Source organism: Pteropus alecto, unplaced genomic scaffold (genome assembly GCF_000325575.1).
Source record: "Pteropus alecto unplaced genomic scaffold, ASM32557v1 scaffold146, whole genome shotgun sequence".
NCBI classification, from domain to species: domain Eukaryota; kingdom Metazoa; phylum Chordata; class Mammalia; order Chiroptera; family Pteropodidae; genus Pteropus; species Pteropus alecto.
Genome location: NW_006442107.1, coordinates 5,979,628 through 6,000,375, shown reverse-complemented (window position 1 = coordinate 6,000,375; position 20,748 = coordinate 5,979,628). Strand labels below are relative to the sequence as shown.

Sequence of the window (20,748 nt, the reverse complement as noted above, 5' to 3'; positions counted from 1 at the left end):
GAGGGAGGAAAGGAGAAAGGACAGGTGGCCATGGGCTGAGGTTATCAAAGAAGCCTTCCCAGAGGAGGTAGGTTTGAGCTGAACTTTGAGAGAGTAAATTCTTGAGACAGAAGAGAGTGATGAAGGGCACTTCAGGAGGAAGAAATCACGGGGACAAAAGTGTGGAGGCTAGAAGGCCCCATGTATGAGGGGCGTGTGAAGGAAGCAATCTGGTCGAAGGCAGCATGGGGCTAGAAGGCGGAGGACCGGATATGCAGAATGGCAAGGGGCAGAACTCCCCCCTGGATACCTGGCTTTCTTTTTGTCCAGCTGCATTTCCTCTGTGCTGCCATTGATGCCATAGAGGGTCATAAAGATGTTGGAGTCGGTGCCACCACCAACCACATCACCTGTCCACACCGTCATTTCGTAGAGCACCTGCCATGAGAGGGATGTGGGTCCCGGGCCTTGGCCTCACGCACCAACCCCGCCAACTTGCCTCATTCTCACCAGGGCGATATGACACGTTCTCCAAGCTCTGTGGCTCTGAAAAGAGCCTTAGCTCCCTCCAATCAACTGCGGATGACTGGAGAGTCAGGCTTTGTCACTCTATGTCCCCCATTGTGCCCAGTCATGCTAGAGGAGAGTTCCTTTTCTGAGAGAGAACACATGTTCCATAGAAACACGACTGAGAGCCCCAGTGTTAACTGAGTTCTTCGTCAGTTGAATCCCAACCTAAGTCCATGCATTCTAGCAGCACATGGTGGCAGGTCAGTGGCTTCTCGAGCTATCCGAGCCCGATCTGAATACCAGATCTTAACCTGGGCAGATGCCCCACTCTTACCAGCCTTTGCTTCATCCACTGTGAGATGGGGATAAACACTTTTCAGAGTTGGGAGAGCTGCAGACACCAGGCCGGTCACATGGTATGACACTCAGCAGTTCTGGGTGACTGTCCCTCCTTCATTTTGCAGCCAACACACTCTGAGCATTGGTGAGCAAGGAACACTTCAGGAGTGACGTTCAAGGGAGCTCTGCCTCCATTCACTTGTGAAGTGGGACAATCACATAATTCTGATTTTTGCTTTAGTTTGGGATTTTGCCCTTTTACCTGAGGTTTGCTCCAAAGAAGATATATTTCCCTTCGTCTGTCACCACCAGAGGAGAAGGAAGCAGCCTGCTCTTCCCAAGACAGTGCCCTCGCTAAAGGTCCTGTCTTGGTTCTTCCTCTGAGAGCCAGCCTCGTAGCAAAAGGGGCCATCTTTACCTATGATCTGGAGTGTCTTCCGGTCCTGGCTTCTTACCCCATTCCCTCTCACCAGTGCCCAAGGACTAGCAATTAAGTCCCAATGGTTCAAGGGAGGCTTGCACACATGGCTGAGAAAATTCCAGGCTCACCATCTCCTTTGCACATACTTGGCTCTTCCTTTCCCCTGTGGCTGCCACATGTATTGTCACCTGTGCAGCTGCCTGGTACCCACTAACAAGAAGCTTTAGAACTCAGAACCCAAGTTATTCATCACAGTGATCATGCCCCTGACGTTGCGCATGTCAGGTGCTGGGTGCTTTTCAGTCAGCAGCTGGAATCTTCACCATAATACTGCAAGGTCAGAAGTATTATTTTCAGGCCTGGCCTGGAGGACAGGTTTGCAGAGGCAGTAATTGAAGAGCCTCCTGCTTTACCAGGAAAATCCATTTAGACCCCCTAACAAGGGCGTGTGTGATGGGCATGGAGCTATTGAGAATGAAAGCAGGAGCCTGATACTTTGTTGCTCTTATCCAGACGGGCTTAAAAAATAAAATGATCAAAATGAGTGCGTGAGCCCAAGGAGATTAGCCCCTCAAGGCTGCTCCCTCCAGATTCCTGTGTTCTCTGTGTCCATCTCTCTCTCCTTTACACAGACACGTCTCTTTTTATGTCACAGGTATGTTTCCAGAAAGAGACACAGAAACAGGGCTTTGTAATTCTGATCTGATATCAGACATCCCGGGGAGATGGCCAGTGCAAAGAACCCTGTGGTTCTTTGTAAAGTGACAAATCTGTGTTCTTTTGTAACGTGAATAACAGGGATGTGAATCCAGATTTCCATAGACTAAAGAGCTCAGACGGAGATGCAGCTGCAGTGAGTGGGGTGTGCGTGTGTACTGGGGGGCGGCACACGCACAGACACACACCCACCCACATGCAGGCTGGGAACGGGTCCTTGGACAGAGGTCCCTGGATGAATTGTGTGCTCACCTACACCAACCATCTGGCCATAGATGGCGATGTCTGGGGAAGGGAGGGGAGGCTCTCTGTGTTGAAGGAAGTTCTGCCCTCTGGCTCTCAAGCAAGGGAGGAGAAGGCATCCACTCTACTGCCTGTCAAGGGTTTTACAGCCCCTAACTCAGCCCTTCCTTCTCTTTCCATATACGATATAGACAGGGCATACTCAGGTCCAGGGCAATTTCTTTCTACCTTTCTGAGACAGCTTCTGACCTAAATCTAGTAGCCCACTCGTGATTCAAGAACAAGGATGAGGGCTGGAGCCTTCTGTTGACCTCACAGCTTTCCAGAGAGACAGAGAAGCCTGTCTCTGACACCTTTGGGCTGACACTGTGTCCTTTGGCTCCAGCACCCAGGCATCCTGCCTCCTGTTCAGCATAGACCTGTGAGTTTATACAACTTGTCCAAGGCCATTTGGCCAGTTAGACGTGGAGCCAGGGCAGGAGCACAGAGATCCTGCTTTCCAGCCTTTTCTACTTAAGAAGGGTCTTGTGCAGACAGCTCTCACCATACTCTGAGGCCCAGAGGCTCACCGAATCCTAAATGCTATTTTTCCCCATCACCATCCTACTGGTGTTATAGGATGAAGCAGCCTTGGAGAATAACGGCTGCGCATCTATGCAGAGCTGTGACCTTGCAAAGCTCTTCACGGACTGCTCATGATCTCATTCGTTCTTAAGATCTTACATGGACCAGAATGGGAAGCATTATTTCCATGTGCTACGTGAGAAGACCAAGCCCCAGAGAGGCCAGATGACTTGCCTAAGGTCACACCGTAGTAGATCAGAAGAAACTCCTGGCTCTTAGCGAAGCATGTCTGGCTGGTGTACCAGGCTGAAGCCTCTGCCAACGCTCCAGTGACAGTTTCCTGCTTCCCTCACTTCCATTTATTCGTCGCTCCCCCACCCCAACCTCCAGTGCCCTTGCTGTGCAATGCACACACACAGGCCCCCTCTATACCTTCACCCCGATGTTCACCACCATGGCATCCAGGAGGTCGAAGACGCGGGAGGTGACACCATCACCTCGGTCCTTGGCAAGCCAGCAATTGCAGCGCAACGTGTACTTGGTGCCCTGGGTGGGCACGGCTAAACACAGCTCTTCCACCAGCCAGCAGCTCTCGGGGGAGGCCCCATCATGGCCCAGCTGAGAGGGGAGATACATCGGGGCCATGAGAATCTGGGCACAATTGGGAAAGAAGCCCTCCCTGCTCAGCATCCCCTTCCTCATTCTGCAGCTTCCTCCCTCAGTGCTTCTTTCCAAGGTGCTCTGGACTCACTGACCCAAGTCCCTCCCATGAGGGGAAGAGATTTTGCAGTTACTATGAAGATCTCTAGTTAGATGAATTCGAGTTAATTAAAAGATTATTCTGGGCGGGCCTGACCTAATCAGGCAAGCCCTTTAAAAGAGGGCGTAGACATCAGAGGTGCAGGAAGTAGGAGAGATTTGAAGCAGAAGACATCTCTTACTGGCCTTCCATGTTTTGGAGAGAGTTGCATGGCAGAGAATGTTTGGCAGCCTCTGGGAACCAGAGGCCTCAGTACTATAGCCACAAGGAAATAGATACTGCCAGTGACCAGTGAGCTCGCAACAGGACCCCAACCCTCAGATGAGACTGCAGCCCTGGCAGTGACTTGATTTCAGCCCAGCTAACTCACATCTGGATTCCTGATGAATGAAACTGTGAGATAATACATTCATGTGGTCCTAAGTTTGTGGTCGTTGGTTACACAGCAATAGAAAACGAATATGCAAGGCATGCCCATCGAGTGGGTAGAAAACTGAGACCTGGAGGGGTGAATGATTCACTCAAAACGATGGCAGAGGACAGGAGGTCTCACATTGCTACCTGCTCTGAGGTAAGGCTCAGGTAGGGTTGCTCTGACTGCCCTCTACTCCCCTTCCCACCCAATTACAAGTCAGCTCCCCTCCTCCTGGGGGCGGCCACCATCCTGAGGCCCCAGAGGCCAGTACCTCTATTTTCTTGATGATGCCCACATCCAAGCCTCCGACGTAAAACTCCTCCACAGAGCCGCAGCTGAAGCCCTTCTTCCCTCGGGGGTAGTCCAGCCAGATGCGGTTACTGCGCTCGTCATCCTCTCCAATGAGGATGATGAAGGCCCGGCTGTCGGTGGCCGCGTCCTTGTGTTTCCCGGTGGTGACTGACACATAGTAGGGAATAACTGCGAGAGATGAGAGCCCAGCCTCATAACGGGCCAGGTGGACCAGGGAGGGCGTGTAGACTTGGAAATGATATCGGGAGACTTTGTCTCCTTGCCTCCGAGACGAGCTGCCATGGAGCTTTCCGGACTGGCGAGTTATCTGTGTTGAGTGTCTGCTCTCCAAGGAGGAGGGAATTGGAAACTCCCAAGTGAAGAGTAAGAGAGCATCCTTGCCACATCGAAGGCCCCATGACCAATTACCTTAGTCGCACCCAGCACTCCCATATGAAGTCGGTTAAGACCAATAACTTTCCCCCAAGCACAGGGGATGCCCGGAAAGATTATCACATCAGAAAAATGAGGCTGGTGAAAGCAAGGTCTCACAGGAAGCAGAAATTTAAGGAAGAACAATAAAATGGTATTATATACGTAACATGGTAAATGAAAGTTCTAGAAGGCATCCATTTCTATCCATTAAACCAGATCAATCAACATAAAAACTTACTCAAGTAGTGTGGCATAGAGTTCTAACTGCCCACCCACTATCTCTTCTCCTTGTAGCTAAGGGTGGTCATGATATGTATAAACAGATGTTGTTGGGAAAATTTGTTTTAAAGGATCTGACTCAACTGGGAGGAGCACTTTTTTGTCCCTTACCCTTCCATTCATTCTGCTTGGGGTGTGGATGTGATAGCTGGAGCTCCAGCAGTCATTTTGGAACCATGAATAACCTTTAGGGTGAAAGCCACTTGTGAGGTTGCCAGAGTGATTAAATTGAAAGAGCCTAGGTCCCTTTCTTCACTGGAACATCTATATCAGTATCAACTGCCTATCCTCGAACTTCAATGTGAGAGAAAAGAAAAATTCCTCAATTGTTTAAGTCACTATCTCCAGGTTCTGTCACTTGCAGTTAGTAATTGATACAAGTTGGAAACCCTTCTCCTGACTCATCTTTCTCAATAGCCTGAGAGACACTGCCCTAGTATAGTAGGTTATAGGTTATGCAATTTGTATCTCTTTGAAAAATTTCCAAACTATACCTCCTGGCTGAAATTACCTGCATTGTTTTCTACACCCGCCTGTGGCCTCATTTCATCTTATAAGGAGATCTCCTTATAAGGCCTTTCCACAGATGATTATAGTGCTTAATTAAGGAGAGGCACTTTCTTGTGGGTCTTGCCATTTATTCACAAAGTGAGAAGGTAGAATATAAAATAATCAGCTCTCTGCCTAACCTCACAGACCCACCATGCGGTCTCCTGGAGGGGAATATAGTGTTGTCATGCTCTATATTTAGGAGAACCGAACAGAAAGTCAGTGCATTTAAATGTCCAGTAGACAAATAGAGAACTTATCTCAAAAATCTAGTTGGAAAAATGAACTTGTCAGGGGATTACAATATTATTTTAAGGAGGAAGGAAAAATGGAAGCCAAAAGAGTGACTTGTCCAAGGCCCCATGTATTATTGTCAGAACCAGAAATGGAACTTAAATCTCAAAAAAACAAAATAAAACAAAACAAAACAAAACAAAAAAACCCAGCTCAGGACTTCTTCCCCCAACCCCACCATGTCTGTCGTGCCTTAAGTTTGCAAGGCCTTCATGTCTTGCTCTACTAACATGCAAGTGACTGTTGTTGCTGCTGTTGATTTCTGTCTGATGAGACTCGTCCTAGGTTCTCTGAGCTGAATCTGTATCCTGAGAGTCTGGGCAAGGGTGGAGTTCACAATACCCTCCTGGTAGCGGATCAGTGGATTAAAGAAATCATCGCTCCAACTTCTCTTGGCCTTTGCTTCCCCTTCTCTAAAGGGGCTAATCCCTGTCCTCTCATCTCTCAGTGCTGTTGGAATGGGCATAGACAAAAGATGTGAAAACTGTGTAAATTATAAGATGCTAGATGTAAGTCAGATGATGATAGCGCTAACACATGGCCTGTCCAAGAATAGCTTAACCACATTTCCAGGTGCCTGTTCCTCCTCTGACAAGCCCTCTGCTTGGCTCACCTGGGCCCTCCTGAACGTAGTTGGCCATGGGCCCTGTCACCGTGGCGATGTCGACATCTGCCATCTTGGAGCTCAGAGCGATCTCCCAGAAGTCAGCAGGGCTGCTGCAGTTGCTGCTCCGGTCCCCAGTGTACTCCTGTCATAAGAGCACGACCCGGGCCCGTTACACCTCCGGCACCTTCCACCCAATGTGGCCTCCCCCCACCCCAGTGTAAGGATGATGACAGACCATGGCTGAGCCGAGTTCCCGGCTGCCTTTGACACACCTTCTCGTAAAAGAGCCTCTCAAGTCTCCCGTCCTCCTTCTTCAGGGACAGCCAGCGCCCGCACAGGAACAAGAACTCATCCTCGTTGGTGTCATTCCAGATCTCCACCTTCTCCACGTACCAGTCCGCGCACCACTTGGTGTTGTCATGGCGGAGCTTGATCTTGTAGATGACGCCCAGGTCAGCGGCCTCAATGATGAAGGTGTCAGCCTGGGAGATCCAGATGTGGAGACTTGGATGAGGAGTGCTCCCCACTTCCATCCACTTTAACCCCATCTATCCAGTACCTTCCATACCAATTGTTGAGCTAAACAGACCTTCCTAGCTGCGGAGCCCCCAGGCAAATCTCTAACATAGAGTGTTCAGTATTCCAAGGCCTCACTTCCACAACGGCCCCGTTTTGCAGCCCAGTTCTTCTTGGGCTGAGCCCTGTGGGTGTCTGGAAGATGGATGCTGATGAGCTGTGTGAGTGGGGGTGGGACAGATAAGGGTGCTCTGCCCGGTCCTGGTACCTGAACATCCTTTGTTATACACGGTATTGGCATGAGTTCTGGTAGGAGGCTGGAGAGTAAGAGGTATGCAAGAGGTAGAATCGTTCTGAATGATGGGAGGGGGCTTGAAATTTCCATGGGGAGGCAGGGAGGCAGTTAGATGAGGCAGCCAGCAGGGCTGCAGGAGAGGAGGCAGAGACAGGAGATGCTCTGGCAGAGGCAACACTGAGGTAAGTTCACGGGACAACATCTTGAATGTGGGTTCAGGAGGGTTTTGTGTGAGGCGTGACATAAAGCCCTCTTCTGTGTTCCTGGTTATATGTAAAGTGATATTATACTCTTAGGCCTGCTTGGATTCTTTTGGGGTTGTTCAGTGAGATGTGGAGTTCTAGGCCTTAGGTGAAGCAAAGTCAAAACACAGGTTGAATGTGGCAGGGAGGAGCCTGGGGAGGAGGAGAAAGGATAGGTAACCCTGAATGACATCAGTTTTTCTTCTGAAACCTATGCTGAGCCACTGTGCTGAGTGCTGGGAACCCAGAGATTAATATGATAGGTCACCTCTGCCCCTTTCTGAGACAGCCCAGGTGGTAGGAGCAGCCACCTGTGTGAAGACTAGAGGCAGGGCTGGGAAGACTGTCCCAGGTGGTAGCATTAAGTTGAAGATGGAGGGATAGGGCCTTAAAGGCCACCAGGGCAGGGCAGTCTGCAGACTAAAAAATCTGCAGGTGAATGGCACATGGCTGAGGACAGGTGTGGATCCATGCAGGCCTTGGGGCACTGGCAGGTGACTGATTGAGTTCATTAAAGCAAAAGTGGGCACATCTTACGACTCTGCAATTCCACTTTGCATCTGTCCTGGGGGGGACATCTGCATATGTACACAAGGGTGTCTGTTGCAGGATAATTTTTACAATGGGAAATTGGGAGCCTTTAGGTGTTCAGTGCTTGGGGAACTGCTAAGTAACTATGTCAATATCATGTGTGGACTATTAAGTGTGTGGTGGTTACAAAGAATGAGCCAGTTCCATCTATGTTTGAATATCCTGATACAGAGGATTTCCAAGGTGTCCCATTGCATGCCAAAGGCAAGCTGAAAAAGTGTTTGTATAAGATGATGCCTTTTATGTAAAAAATTATAACCACAAAACAGCATCATGTGTTTTCTATGGGCACATGTATGTGGATGCAGAGAAAAGCTTTGGGAGGACTGGGAAACAAGAGAGAGTATAGGCATTGTAGAAACTGGGGCCCAGGGGTCTAAAAGGGACATTCCACACAAGCTGGGAGGGCTGGAAACCATGAAGGTTTTTGAATCCCATGGAGGGCTCAGGCCAGATCGGGATGGGTGGAGAGCCCCTGCAGTTGAACTGAGGGACTGACTCCATCACCTTTGCATAGGTTAACTGGGGAAGCCTGGAGAATGGGTTGGATTTCGAGGGCCTGGAGCAGGGAGTCAGGCTGGTCCAATAAGTGAGGTGAGGTAAGGAAGGGCTGAATGGAGACAGAGCGGACCCGGCTGATCTGAGAGTTATTTAGAAGGGAGAATCTTCCAGATCTAGCTATTGGTCGGATGTGGGTGGGGAGGGGGAGCTGAGAGGAGAGGGGTGTCAAGGACAACTCCTGGATTCTGGAGCAAGTAATTAGAGAAATGGAAGCTTTTAAATACTCAGTGGTGAACTTAAAAATCACATAAATCATCAGTGACTGAACCAGCAGTAGCTCTAGCTCCCCTGATGAGACATCAAAACCAGAGGAAAGGAAGAGAAAGGGATCGGGCAGAATGGAGCAATGATTTTTGTTGTGATGTCACAATTGCTGGGAGAGAAGAAATTCTGACTCTGAACATAGGGGAGAATAGGTTGCATCATCTTCATTTATACTTTCATTCATTTATTCACTCACCAAATATTTCCTGTGCTCACTCTACGCCATGCTCTGTGGATACAGCCACAAGCAAATGTGGATCTATCAGCTGTATGCTGCACATTGCTATTTTACAAGCATTTACCAGGCATCAGCTCTGGGCACCAACGACATCAGGGAAAGGTGGGCTCTCACAAGCCCTGCCAACACCCAGCACTAACAAAGAGCTAACTTTGTGCCAGGCATAGTTCTAGGTACTTCACATGTTTTAATTCAGCGAATTATTTTATAGCAGAAAAAACTGAGACACCGAGATGTTATGTAACTTGCCCACGATCGCACACAGCTAGTCAGTGTCAGAGGTAGGATTTGAACTTAGGTGATCTGGCCCCAGCCACCAGTCTGGCACTGCTATATCCCACAGCAGCACATATGAGTGACCTTGATAATCATATACTTTGTCCCTAGTATAGAGTCAGAGACAACCCAGGCTTCATTGACCTCTTTGATGTTCCATTTTTCCAAAATGGATAGACTTCCTATTAGCTACCTTAAAAACTACCTTACAAATGCAGGGCCAATTATATAGTGCGCGTGTGCACTACCTTACAAATGCAGGGCCAATTATATAGTGCGTGCGTGTGCGTGTGCGTGTGTGTGTGTGTATAATTATTTCTCCTTGATACGGTGTGTGTGTGTGTGTGTGTGTGTATAATTATTTCTCCTCGATACAAAGTGCTCTTACATCTCTTGCCTGCTTTTCAGCCCAGGGGTCTAGGTAGCTACTATCATAGTACTACTCCCACTTCAGAAATACTCTCAAACCAGAGCCACAGGGAAATGGTTCATATTGGGATGATGGAGCAAATGAATGGGGGCCTGGGGTCTAACACCACAAGGACCTCACCACCAGGCTGGGGCTCCTTCCAGGTGGCCTGGCTTATGGGGCCACCAGCCAGATGTTGACCTGCTTAAATGACACTTGCTTTCCTTGTCCCAGAGTTAATTTCTTCCTCACCTACAGCAAATGTTTTAGCACTAAAGGTCATGCCTGGTTGAGGGTCAGGCTTAGGGAGACTCCAATACATACCCACTGGTTGATACATGGAATGCCCACGAGCTCATGGCCACAAGCAAGACCACAGACTGGGTTAGGAGCTGAAGCGACAGCCTGGCCTGTGGGGATTTCCAGCAGATTTAGGTGAATGGAGAGAAGGACAAGAAGCTGAGGAGCCAGTGGAGGGGGTTAAGGCAGAAAAGGCACAGGAGAGAGAGGAGCTAGGCTGGGAGAGGGAAGCCGAGCTGGTGGGAAGGGAGATTTGGACAGAATTCCTCCATTTATCAGAGCTGGCAAGGCCTCTGATACCATTCCGTCACGTGGTTATCAAGCCTTCCCCCGCCCAGAGCCCTTTGCTTAATAGAGGGAGGGCTTGCTTGGTACTCCAATGGACCGTCTAGGTCTAATGGATCCAGTGGGTGCCCGTCTGCTTCCCTACCCCTCTGTGGTTCCTGAAGGCCTTGGTGCTGCCCAGGGCTCTGCACAATGCAGTTCAGCTGATTCTTATTGGACCCCTTCGTTTTACAGATGAGGAAAGCGAGGCCGTAGAAATTTAACCAGATGAGGAGTTGGTAGCAGAACCAGGCCTCCAGGTCCCTAGTTCAAGCCTCTGTGCAGCCCCACGACTTTGCCACATGACCCTGAACACTCGCGATCCGCCCAGAGTGGGCCGGATTTTCTGAAGATAGCCCAGTCCCTTCTCGCCAGCAACCCAGGTGCTCGAAAGGCCTCCTGCTTTCTCAAGCCCCACTTGCACCCCATTCACAGGAACCAGGGCCTGTGCCTAGGCTGAGCGAGAGGACCAGACCAGGGGGAAGCACAAAATTTCCAGACAGCCTTGGGGACCAAGAAGAGCTGGCCTGCAGATATCTGGACCCAGGGAGGAGAGGGAAGGGGGTCAACTCTGTGTGCCCTTCCTACCGTTCCTCTCTCGAACTTGTTGGTGCGGTTTTCTGACTTGCCAAGGTACCGTTCTCCAGTGTCCCCCAGGTCTCCATAGATGGTGATGTAGACCTTGGCATCCGTTCCTGCTCCAGGAACATTTCCTGTGAAGATCTGCACCGAGTACAGCACAACTGGGCAGGCAGTTGGGCAGACGGAAAGACAGAGGGACAAAAGGAAGAAAAGGATGGCATTGCTTTAGGTTTGGGGAAACCGGATTTGTAGGAGGTATTATGCTTCTGGCCCAGGCCTCAAGGAGGAATTAGTGTCTTCCTTTTATTTGCTCATTTATACACATTCTGCTACAAGTCCGAGTGGATTCACCAGTGGGAAGTTCGTCCATCTGATCTGGACACAGGCAGCTTCCAAGACCCAAAGGATGGAGACTTTCCCCAGCGCGCCTCAAACCATCCAGCCATCCAGCCACCCACAGCATCCAGGAGAAAGACTCAGAAGATGGCCTCACCTGTTACTTTGTGGTCACTAAATCTACCAGCCCTGACACACTAACAGTAATGTGCCCTCCCATTTGAGAGTGACCGGTATCCACGCCAGATCCTTCTAAACTGTTTATGGAAAAGATCACAAGTTTTTGAAAGAACTGTTTCCCTCAATGTCCATTTCCCTATTTTCATTTCTTCGATCCACTGCCATTCACCACTCATCCCCAGCGCTCCAGGGAAATCCCTCACCAAAGCCACAGTGCCTGTCACCCTCTCCTTTGTCTCCCATGGCCTGTGGGAAGAGCTCAGTAAGCACTAGTGTGACAGTTATTTAAAAATATTAAGGAAAATAAAAACTAATGCTATCTTGTTTTTGTTTTGCTGCTGTGGGCTCGTGTAGGAAGAATAAAGTATCTCTGCTCCTAACTTCCACTCCAGCAGGAAAAGGTGAGTTTTGAGTTTTTCTGAAGGCTAAGGATTCTTTGTCCCCTTTCCACATTTCTCTGTCCTAGGAACTTTTGAGTTCCAGGCCAAGGTAGAGGGAACTTAGCCTGATTATCACCAAGGGAAGGGATGAATGTTGTGGCTCTGAGGTGAAGGGTGGAAGTGGCCTAACTAGGAGGAAGGTTATTTTTCCCAGTCTGAGAGCCAGTGAGAGTTTGGGGGTCTCCACAGGTGGCAGGAATCCCTCACCTGCACATAGACACCAAACAGGAAGATGGCTGTGGGCTTATTTATGGACTCAAAGCAAGGAGGCCAAACCGAGTGTCAGGTGACAAAGCCAGGGTCCATGGAGAAGCATTTTTGGCCATCTAGAAATGACACCTGTGTGTCAGCGGAGAGCCAACAGCAGCAGGGTCTCCATGTGGCAGGAGGGCACTGGCACAGGCGATACCCATCCTGGACTAAGGGCCAGACCCCTCCTGGATTTCTACAAGGCTCTTATAAGGGGATTTCCCTCCCTGCGGTGACTGAGATGGACTTTCTTACCAACCCTCGCATGTGGGCTCAGAACCACATTTAATTAAATTTGGAAAAGTGAGGTGATAAGAGTTGCTCATACTCATGCTTATGGAACACACTGACGCCCACGTGGTTCCTATTATTTTCTTCATTTTCCCTTGGATTCCACAGCATGAGTCTCCCCTCTCTCCTTCTGCCTCTCGGAATGCTCCTTCCTGAGCAGGTGTACGGGCTCCTGATCGTCTGCCTGCACCCTGGATGCCACTGTCTCCTGGCTCTGTCCACTTTCTTCGCCACTCACCCTGCCCTGGGTGTCGATATCCATATGTTTCCCGAGTCTGTATCTCCAACCCAGTTGCTTCCTGTGCTCTAGATGCACATCCCTGTCACCTAGGGGACACGTCCATTTGCACTAGACCAGAGTCACACACTCATGTCCGAACCTGAAATCGACGTCCTCCTGTACCCTCCTTTCCAAACCTTCTCCCCACCCATCCTCCCCGTCTCTGTAGCCCCACTCAGCTCTCTCCTCTCCAAACCTCTTAAATGCATAGTGAGAATCACTCTCAGGGGCCTGCCCCACTCAAGGGCAGGAACCGGGACTAGTCACACTGTTCCCCACGCCCACCTCTCTCAGCTCAGTGCAGAATCCAGCCAGCATCTCATGCGTTGCATCACTAAATAAAATCTCTTTTGTGTTTAAGAGCCGACACATCTCAAGCCTGTCTGGTTAACACTGACATGAGTAACATCAGGCATTTTGTCATAGGTTAGATATAACCGTTGACTGTCCCCCCTCCTCCATTTTTTCTCTCCATCCATTTCCTGGCTGTGCGCTCAGCCCTGCTCTATATCTGGGCAGAACATTTTTCTAGGAGCCCTCGTCCCAGAGTGGGGGACCGTGTCACCAGGGACTGTGATTACATGGCCTTCCGGCTCCCCCTCTCCCACCCCCACTGCTCTCTTCAGTCCTTTGGGAATTAGGAAAACTGATTCAGCTTTGGGGTGCTGAGCAATGCGGCTGTGCAGTCAGATCCAGCTATTTCTGGATCCTCCTCCCTCCCTGTCCCACACAGGCCACACAGCGCTCGGCGGGAAGATGTTTCCCTAGAAACATCGCCAAGCACAGAGTGGGTTTGCGGCGCGTTGTTAATACAGAGCAGCCCGAGGGTGCCGCTGCGACAGCTTCCGGAGCGCCCTCTGGGATCCGAGGACAAAAGGGAATTATCCCCCAGATTTAGTGACAGAGAAAATTCAGAGAAAAGGGTATGGATAGGGAAAGGCACGTTATCGAGGCAACACTTGCTCTTATCTCTAAGCAGTGGCAACTCAGATTACAGGAAATGCTAGAGCTGTTTTATTAGCCCCCTGGCTCCATATGGGGCCTGGAATCTTGGATGTTACTATGGTTTTTTTCCAAGAAGGCGGTGCCACAAATATAAGTTGGATTTCCAAGGTTTTGGAGCACCTCTGATCTTCTATCGAAGATAAAATACAAAAGTATACTTTTGTATGTCATTGGTGGTAGAAAGTCTGTTTTTTGCAAGTGGATTTGATTTTTGACATAGCTAAAGCTTATTCAGAGCTGACTAGCTGATGAACAGCATGCAAGTGGACACGGACAATGGCATTGCTGGTCAAAACAGAGGTGTGGCTCCGTCTGCGTGGTCCAGGAAGAATGCATGTGTGTGTGCGTGTACTCACACACTCACATGTGCAAACCCACACACACACACACACACACACAGAGTGTAGAAAGAAGAGGAGGCTGAGGACTGAGCCTAAAGCAGTGCTACCTGGCACAGGAAAGGAAAAGAGCATTCAGTCTGAGAGGTAGGAAGACACCCAGAAAACAGTGGTTCGACAGCAAGGAAGAAGTACGGAGGTGTGTGATGCAAATCCTGCAGAGGAAACCACGTGCATGAGGGATGGGCAAAGGTAACTGGCACCAACGGATAGGAAACCCAGGACCCGGAACACCGAGCAGCTGCACCCAGCCCCCGAGAACAATAAACAATGATTCCAGTTATGGATTAATCCAGGACGCTTCTGGATTCATCCTTGGTTGGGACAGCTGGATCCAGCAAGAGCAGAGAGGATCAAGCCCCACAGATTGTAGCCAAGTAAACCAAGTGAAGGGAGAGAACCAGGACCCGCATAATCCAGGCACAGGAGAACACCTATCTGTCAGGCCAGGAAGGGATCGGAGCACAAACCTTGGAGCGAGACAGCCGAGACTTTGAAGAATTGCCCTGCCATTTAGTAGCTGTGTGAACTTCAGCGGATTATGTAACTTCTGTGATTCTCAGTTGCCCTCTCCACGGAAGCAAGATAATAACTGATCCTTCCTCCTGCTCTGTCTGGCACAGGGCAGGTGCCCTACAAGAGAGGTGACGGGGACGATCGCACCACACTTACTGTCCAGTGGCTCCTCTACTTCCTTGTAGATTTGCCTTAAGGACCCATCTTTCATGTATTTCTCAGTGAAGATGTCATAAGGGACCAGTTCTCGAATGGTCTTCTTGTCATCCTCTGAGGTGGCAAGCCATCGATCACAAGGGAAAGTCAAGGTCTCTGTACCCTGGGGTGAGGAAGAGAGAAAAAAATTAGTCCTTAATGTAGAAACTACCAACATCGGTGGTTCATCAGCATGTCAACACTTATGGGGACCAGGGACAAGGAGCGTGGAGCCCCACGGATAAAGCAAAGGCCACGGGGATGCCGCCCTCCTGAGCTCCGCCCCAATTCCTGCAGATGCAGTCTTACTTAAACACTTACACGACCACATCAGAATTGTCTCTTCTGTCAATTCTCAGCATCCTTTAAAAATAGACATCTGAACCCCATCCTGGAGACACAGATTCGGTGGGTAAAAGGGCCCTATATTTTTTAATTTCTCCCCAGTCACTCATAACCACCATCAGGACTGAGAGCAGCCTCCTAGGTTTAGAATTCTGTGGTTTCAGAATGTTTTCCACGTTGTTTGGGTGGATTTCTTTCTGTGTGTCGACACATAGCAGGAAGGGCACGCGTGGTCATTCCCTAGTAGTATGGCTTTGGGGTGAGGAGCAGAGACATGGCTGCCCAGACCCTCCTCCTTGATCCCTAAGCCAGATTCTAAGTTAGTTCCTGTACTTGGAGTGAACTGGGAGAATTTTTTTCAGAAGATTTTATCTCAACCTAATAAGGCTGAAGGTTCCTATAGTGAATTTGCCTTGAATCTCTCCTGGAAAGAGGCAATAGAAACAGCAGGACGGATCGATCAGAAACTCACGTCTTTATCTGGGAGGAGCCTGCGGATGTCCACATAGGAGCAGTGCCACCCCGGATTCATGCCCGTATTATCGTGGCCAATTCGAATTTTTTCGATGACTTCTCCCACATCTTCTAACTTTGGAAAAGAGAAAATGCACCAGATGTTAGCTGACAGATCTCAGAAAGTACAACCTGAGCAAAAACCTGCTTCCCCAGGGCATTGGCCTTGAGTCCCTTTGAACTTTCAGGGGTCGCTTTCTCCCCGTATGTCCCCACTGTCCAGCCAAGTCAACCCCCACTCTCCTCTGCCCATGCCATGTCCATCCTTCCCTTCCTCTCTTCCCACTTAAAATCAGCCTAGTATCCAGAACTCGGTTCAATCGACCTCTAGGAGGCTGCCCCTGCTTTTCACGGTGGCGTCCAGCTCTCTTTCATTCCTTATTGTTGTAGCAGCTCGTTCCCTGCTTGAGAACGGACTTGGGTATGAGAAGATGAGTTCTGGTTCCGCCCACACCCTGTCTTGCCAGCCTGACCTTCTCCTTGGCCCATCAAGAGCCACCCCCATCTCCAGCCACTCCTCTTCTATATCCCACAAATTCCAGTTCCTCAAACTTGATGTTGTCTTGCCACAGGGCCCTTGCACATGCTTCCCTGCCCCTCCTTTCCTCTTCTTTACCTAAACCAGTGTCTTCTCAACCCCGTCCTTCAGGTGTCAGCTAGAGGATCACTTCCCCAAGGAAGCCCCCTGGCCACCTCCAGAATGTCAGATCTCTTTATGAGAGACTCTTACAGCATCCTACAGACCCCCTCTCCCAACCCAGAGCACTTCTCACATGTGAAGTTTGCATTTATTTGTGTGATACCCTCTCCTCCGCCACTGAAAGCCACAAGGGCAGGCTCCCCAAACCTAGAAAACAGCTAGGCACTGAATAAGTATTGCCTGAAAGGATGAAGGAATGAGTGTTTCCTCATCTGCAAAATGAGTGTGATAAAGTCAGCTAGGTTCTCTCACACGCAGTACCGAACCTTAACCACGATGCTGTATGTGTGAAAAGTCCCATTGAACAGAAAGCTGATGTGTGGGGGCCATAGTGAGTCACTGACATTCAGAAGTTGTAATCTCTCCTCTCTCCTGCCTGGAGCCTATGGTCCCAGAATGCAGAGGGGAGACTCAGTCCGAAATGACTGATACTTCTCTGGGAGCCCTCTAAGGAAGTAGCAAGGTGGCCAGACACATGGCAAGGTCATCTAAGTAGCTGGCACAGCCTCCGTGGTTATATCTTTGTCAGGCTCCCATTCCAGGACCTCCAGAAGCCTCTGGGTCTCTCCCAGTTCCCATGTATCATGTTCTTCTCTGAAATGGTACAGAATATATCAGTCCACATCTTGCCTCATCCTTATGAGCATTTGGGCAATAACAGGATAAGAAATAGATAAAGAAATCAGGGCAAAGGGAAAGGAAGGCAGGGAAATATTCAGATGCCTTGGCTCATGGTTGGTCCATGAAATTCATGCCTTGAGATCTGATTCGACAGTTGAAGGTTAAGGGGGCGTATGTAGACTTGAGTTTCCTGGCAGCCCCTCTGGGGAGCTGGCTGCCTGCCTAGCTGTTCTATCAAGTTCTCAGTGCTATAAGGAGATGGCATAGTCAGTTCTGGGGTGGATGAGGGCTCTTGGTGAGTGAATGGCATCTGAATGATTGAGTCATTCATCAAATGTGAAGATTCTATAACCCTAGACCAAAGTAACCTCTGAATGAACTGCAGCAGCCTCCAACCAGGTTTCCTCCCTCCTCACATGCCCTCCCCCACTGGACAGCCAAGGGGAAGCCCATCAGCATTGCTCGAGGAACCTCCCCCCATTCCCACCCCACCCTCATCCTGGCCACTCGTAGCCCTGGCCCTGCCACCTACAGGCTATGGGATCTGAGGCAAACCACTTGACCTTCCAGGCCTTACAACTTTCTCAACTATAAAATGGGGGAGAATAATGTCTCACTTAGCTGAAGGCAGGAGTGTGAGCAAGGTAACCCCTTGAGGTTACTTCTAGGTCTAAGATCCCAGACGTGGTTCTTTTTGTTAATCATTCTGTCCTTCCGGGTGACCAGCATGGCGCCACATTGCTGGAAACCATGAATTAACGAGTGCTGTAACTGCTGTTGCTTCTGCCACCCTGCACTGCTCCCCCGACTCCCCACTGGCCAGCTCACCCACACTCCATCAGAGCAGCGAAGTCCCTTGCGAGCCCCTGGGGGGCTTTCTGAATCATTAAGCAAAGATTAGTGATTTCAGGCCAATGATAGTGCCCTGGACATTTTAAACAAGGCCTCATTCTTTCACCGTGGGAGGAACACAAAGTCTAAGGGTGAAGTCCTTGGCTCACAGAATCTCCACTTGAGGACACCGAGCTGCCTGCCAGAACCAGGGAGTGAAGACCCATCTGCCTCTCCCTCTGTCCAAGCATCTCTTTTTCCTCCTTTCTCATCTCTGAGTGTGAGATGTGTGGACCTCGGCTTTGATGGTACTTTTGTAACCTTAATCAAACACTCACTCAGTCACATGTGCCGTGCCTGGGAGGCCATCTCAGCTGTGACTCCTCAGGGAGCAAGGAGGACTTGAGGGGACCACTGACCATGGAGGGCGGGCCCCAGGGATGGACTGCCTATCAGTGGGGACTTCATACAATACCAGAATCAGAAGGGACCCTAGCGTTCTCCCAGGAGGTGAAAGAGTTAAGCTCTGGACCCTACCTGCTTGAGTTAAACTCTGACTCTTTTGTTTGGTAATTCTGACGCCGTGAGCAAGTTACTTAACCTTCCTGTGCTGTTTCAGCTATAAAGTGGAATATGATCATATTATCTAACTCTTGGAATGGTGATGAGGATTAAATGAATTGATATGCATCAAGTGCTTAGAACAGGGTTAGTACATGGGAAGTGCTCAATAAACATTAGCTATTATTGGTATTTTCTTGTGTCTTAGGATAAGGCCACAGAGAGAGGGAGTGGCTTGCTCATGAGTTAGTGGCTGAGCCAGAACCAGAACCCAGGGCTAAGGGCTCACAATCCAGTGCTCATAATCTTACCTGAAGGTCATCCAGAAAAGAGAAATAGAGAAAAACAAAGCTTTTTCATGTGTTTCCAAGCTCTCATACTCCCCCAACACCCAGATAGATTGGAAAAGAAAAAAGAAAAAAAATAGCACCAAATGACTGGCAAATGACAGCTGCCTATCAGTGGGGACTTCATTGATCAAACTCCCTGGCAGTGAAGTGTAATCACAGCCCGGGCCCTGGCGGCAGCAGGCGTGGGTGACTCATGCTCCGTGACATCTTGGGTGGATGAGATGAATCACCCTTGAATTTTCCTTGTTAAAAGATTCCACCAAGGTGGCAACCTTCCCACAAGTGCTGGTTGCTCCCCGACAAGGTGGGGAGGGAGCTGGCCATGCCCAGAACAGGGAAGAAGAAGGGGCTCTGGGCTTCGTTTCCCACCAGAAAAAGAGGAGCACATCATTCTCCTCTTGTGCCCTCTGGTCAAACCTCAAACCATATTCTGTGCTAATTTCCACCTAGAGTCCTTGGCCATGATGCTTCCCTGGCTCAAAATGCCTCCTTTCCTTGTCCCTGCCTCTGCCCACTTCCAGGGGCCTTCTTCCCTCCGTGAACTTCCTCAGCAGGCTCAGTCAACCCCACCATGTGCCCTCATCCCCATGGGCTAGTCTACTGCAAGGGCTAAGAACACATGTTCTGAGCCAGTCCCCCTGGGTTTGAATCCCTCCTCCCCTAGGCCCCAGCTGTGTGATTTTTGCATAAGCTACTAAATTCCCTATGCCTCTGTTTCCCCATCTGCAAACAGGGATAATCACAGCCCAGAGCTGCCATGAAGTTTAAATAAGTTAATACAGGGAAGCTCTATGACAGTGCCTTCTTACTCACAGGAGCAATTATTGGGATGATTACCAGACTCTCTCATTAACTTTGTGTGGAGACTGGGGATTCCCCAGCTGGACTGCATGCCCCTTGCAGGCAGAGTCTGGGTCCACCCCTTCTCTTGTCTCTCCTACCCAACCTAACACACAGTGGAAGCACAGGCGAGGCACTGAACTGAAGTGTACAAGATACCAAGGTGCTGTGACTCACGTCCACAGCAGACATCAACCAACCAAACCCCCAGGCCAGAGCTGAGAGGGATCAAGAAGTACATGGGATGCTCTGTATCAGGTTGGCTTGGTGGGTGAGCGGGAGACAGAGCTATGTGATGAGTGAGTCTGAAAGCCAGGCTCTTCCCGTGGATAGGTCTGTTGGTGGTGGCACTGCAGACAGCCCCAGTGAGTGTGGAATTGTGCCTCTAGTTTCCCCAAGCCTGTCCACTCATTATGGCCTTTGATCCTGACACCAGTTGTAGAGGGACAGGGCAAGGCTCACCACCCTCCTGGTTGCTCAGATGTACTGAGGGCCAGAGAAACTGCCCATCTTTCTCACTAACAGCAGCCCATCGAGGTGAAAGTATTGTCTGCCTCTGCACTCAGGGCTCCTGCTCCTCCTCCATCTTCTGGGCCCACTTCACCTCCCACCAAGTCCTGGCCCCCCAGCAGCCTGCTGAGCCCAAGTACCTCCATAATGAAGCGAGAGGCAGACTTCCGCTCAAAGAACAGCTTCTGCTCCCTCTTGTTTGTGCACAGGAACTTCTGCTCGGTGCACACACCATCGCAGCCATAGATGACGATGAAGATGTTGGCATCTGTCCCGGCAGCAAACACATCGCTGGTGTAGAGGGTGATCTCATAAGGAACAACTGAGGGAGGGGGACAGAGGGTAAAATCAATCAAAGGGGACATGAGAACAAAAAACAAACATGAGCAAAGTCAAGTTCTTCACCAGCACCACCACCCCGGACCCCTAAACCAGCAATTGCTGCCCAGGGACCTGGACCTTCACGTGGTTACCTAACATAGTGATGTAAGATGTTTTGTGACATTTTTATTTGCTGCATTTGTATATAAATATCTATACTTACTCTGGGCCACAAAAAAGAAGAAGGAAAGAAGAGAAGAAGGAA

At 49.8% G+C, this 20,748-nt stretch overlaps 1 protein-coding gene across 1 annotated transcript in view; it reads right to left on the bottom strand.

Annotated features, from left to right (window-relative positions):
• The window catches only part of LOXHD1 (lipoxygenase homology domains 1), a 150,271-nt gene that overhangs the window by 26,353 nt on the left and 103,170 nt on the right, over positions 1-20,748 (bottom strand). The window contains 8 exon segments of the mRNA XM_006919930.1: positions 290-417; positions 4,220-4,428; positions 6,410-6,545; positions 6,676-6,885; positions 11,008-11,162; positions 14,853-15,015; positions 15,709-15,825; positions 20,303-20,484. Of these exon segments, the coding sequence (XP_006919992.1) occupies positions 290-417; positions 4,220-4,428; positions 6,410-6,545; positions 6,676-6,885; positions 11,008-11,162; positions 14,853-15,015; positions 15,709-15,825; positions 20,303-20,484 (1,300 nt within the window).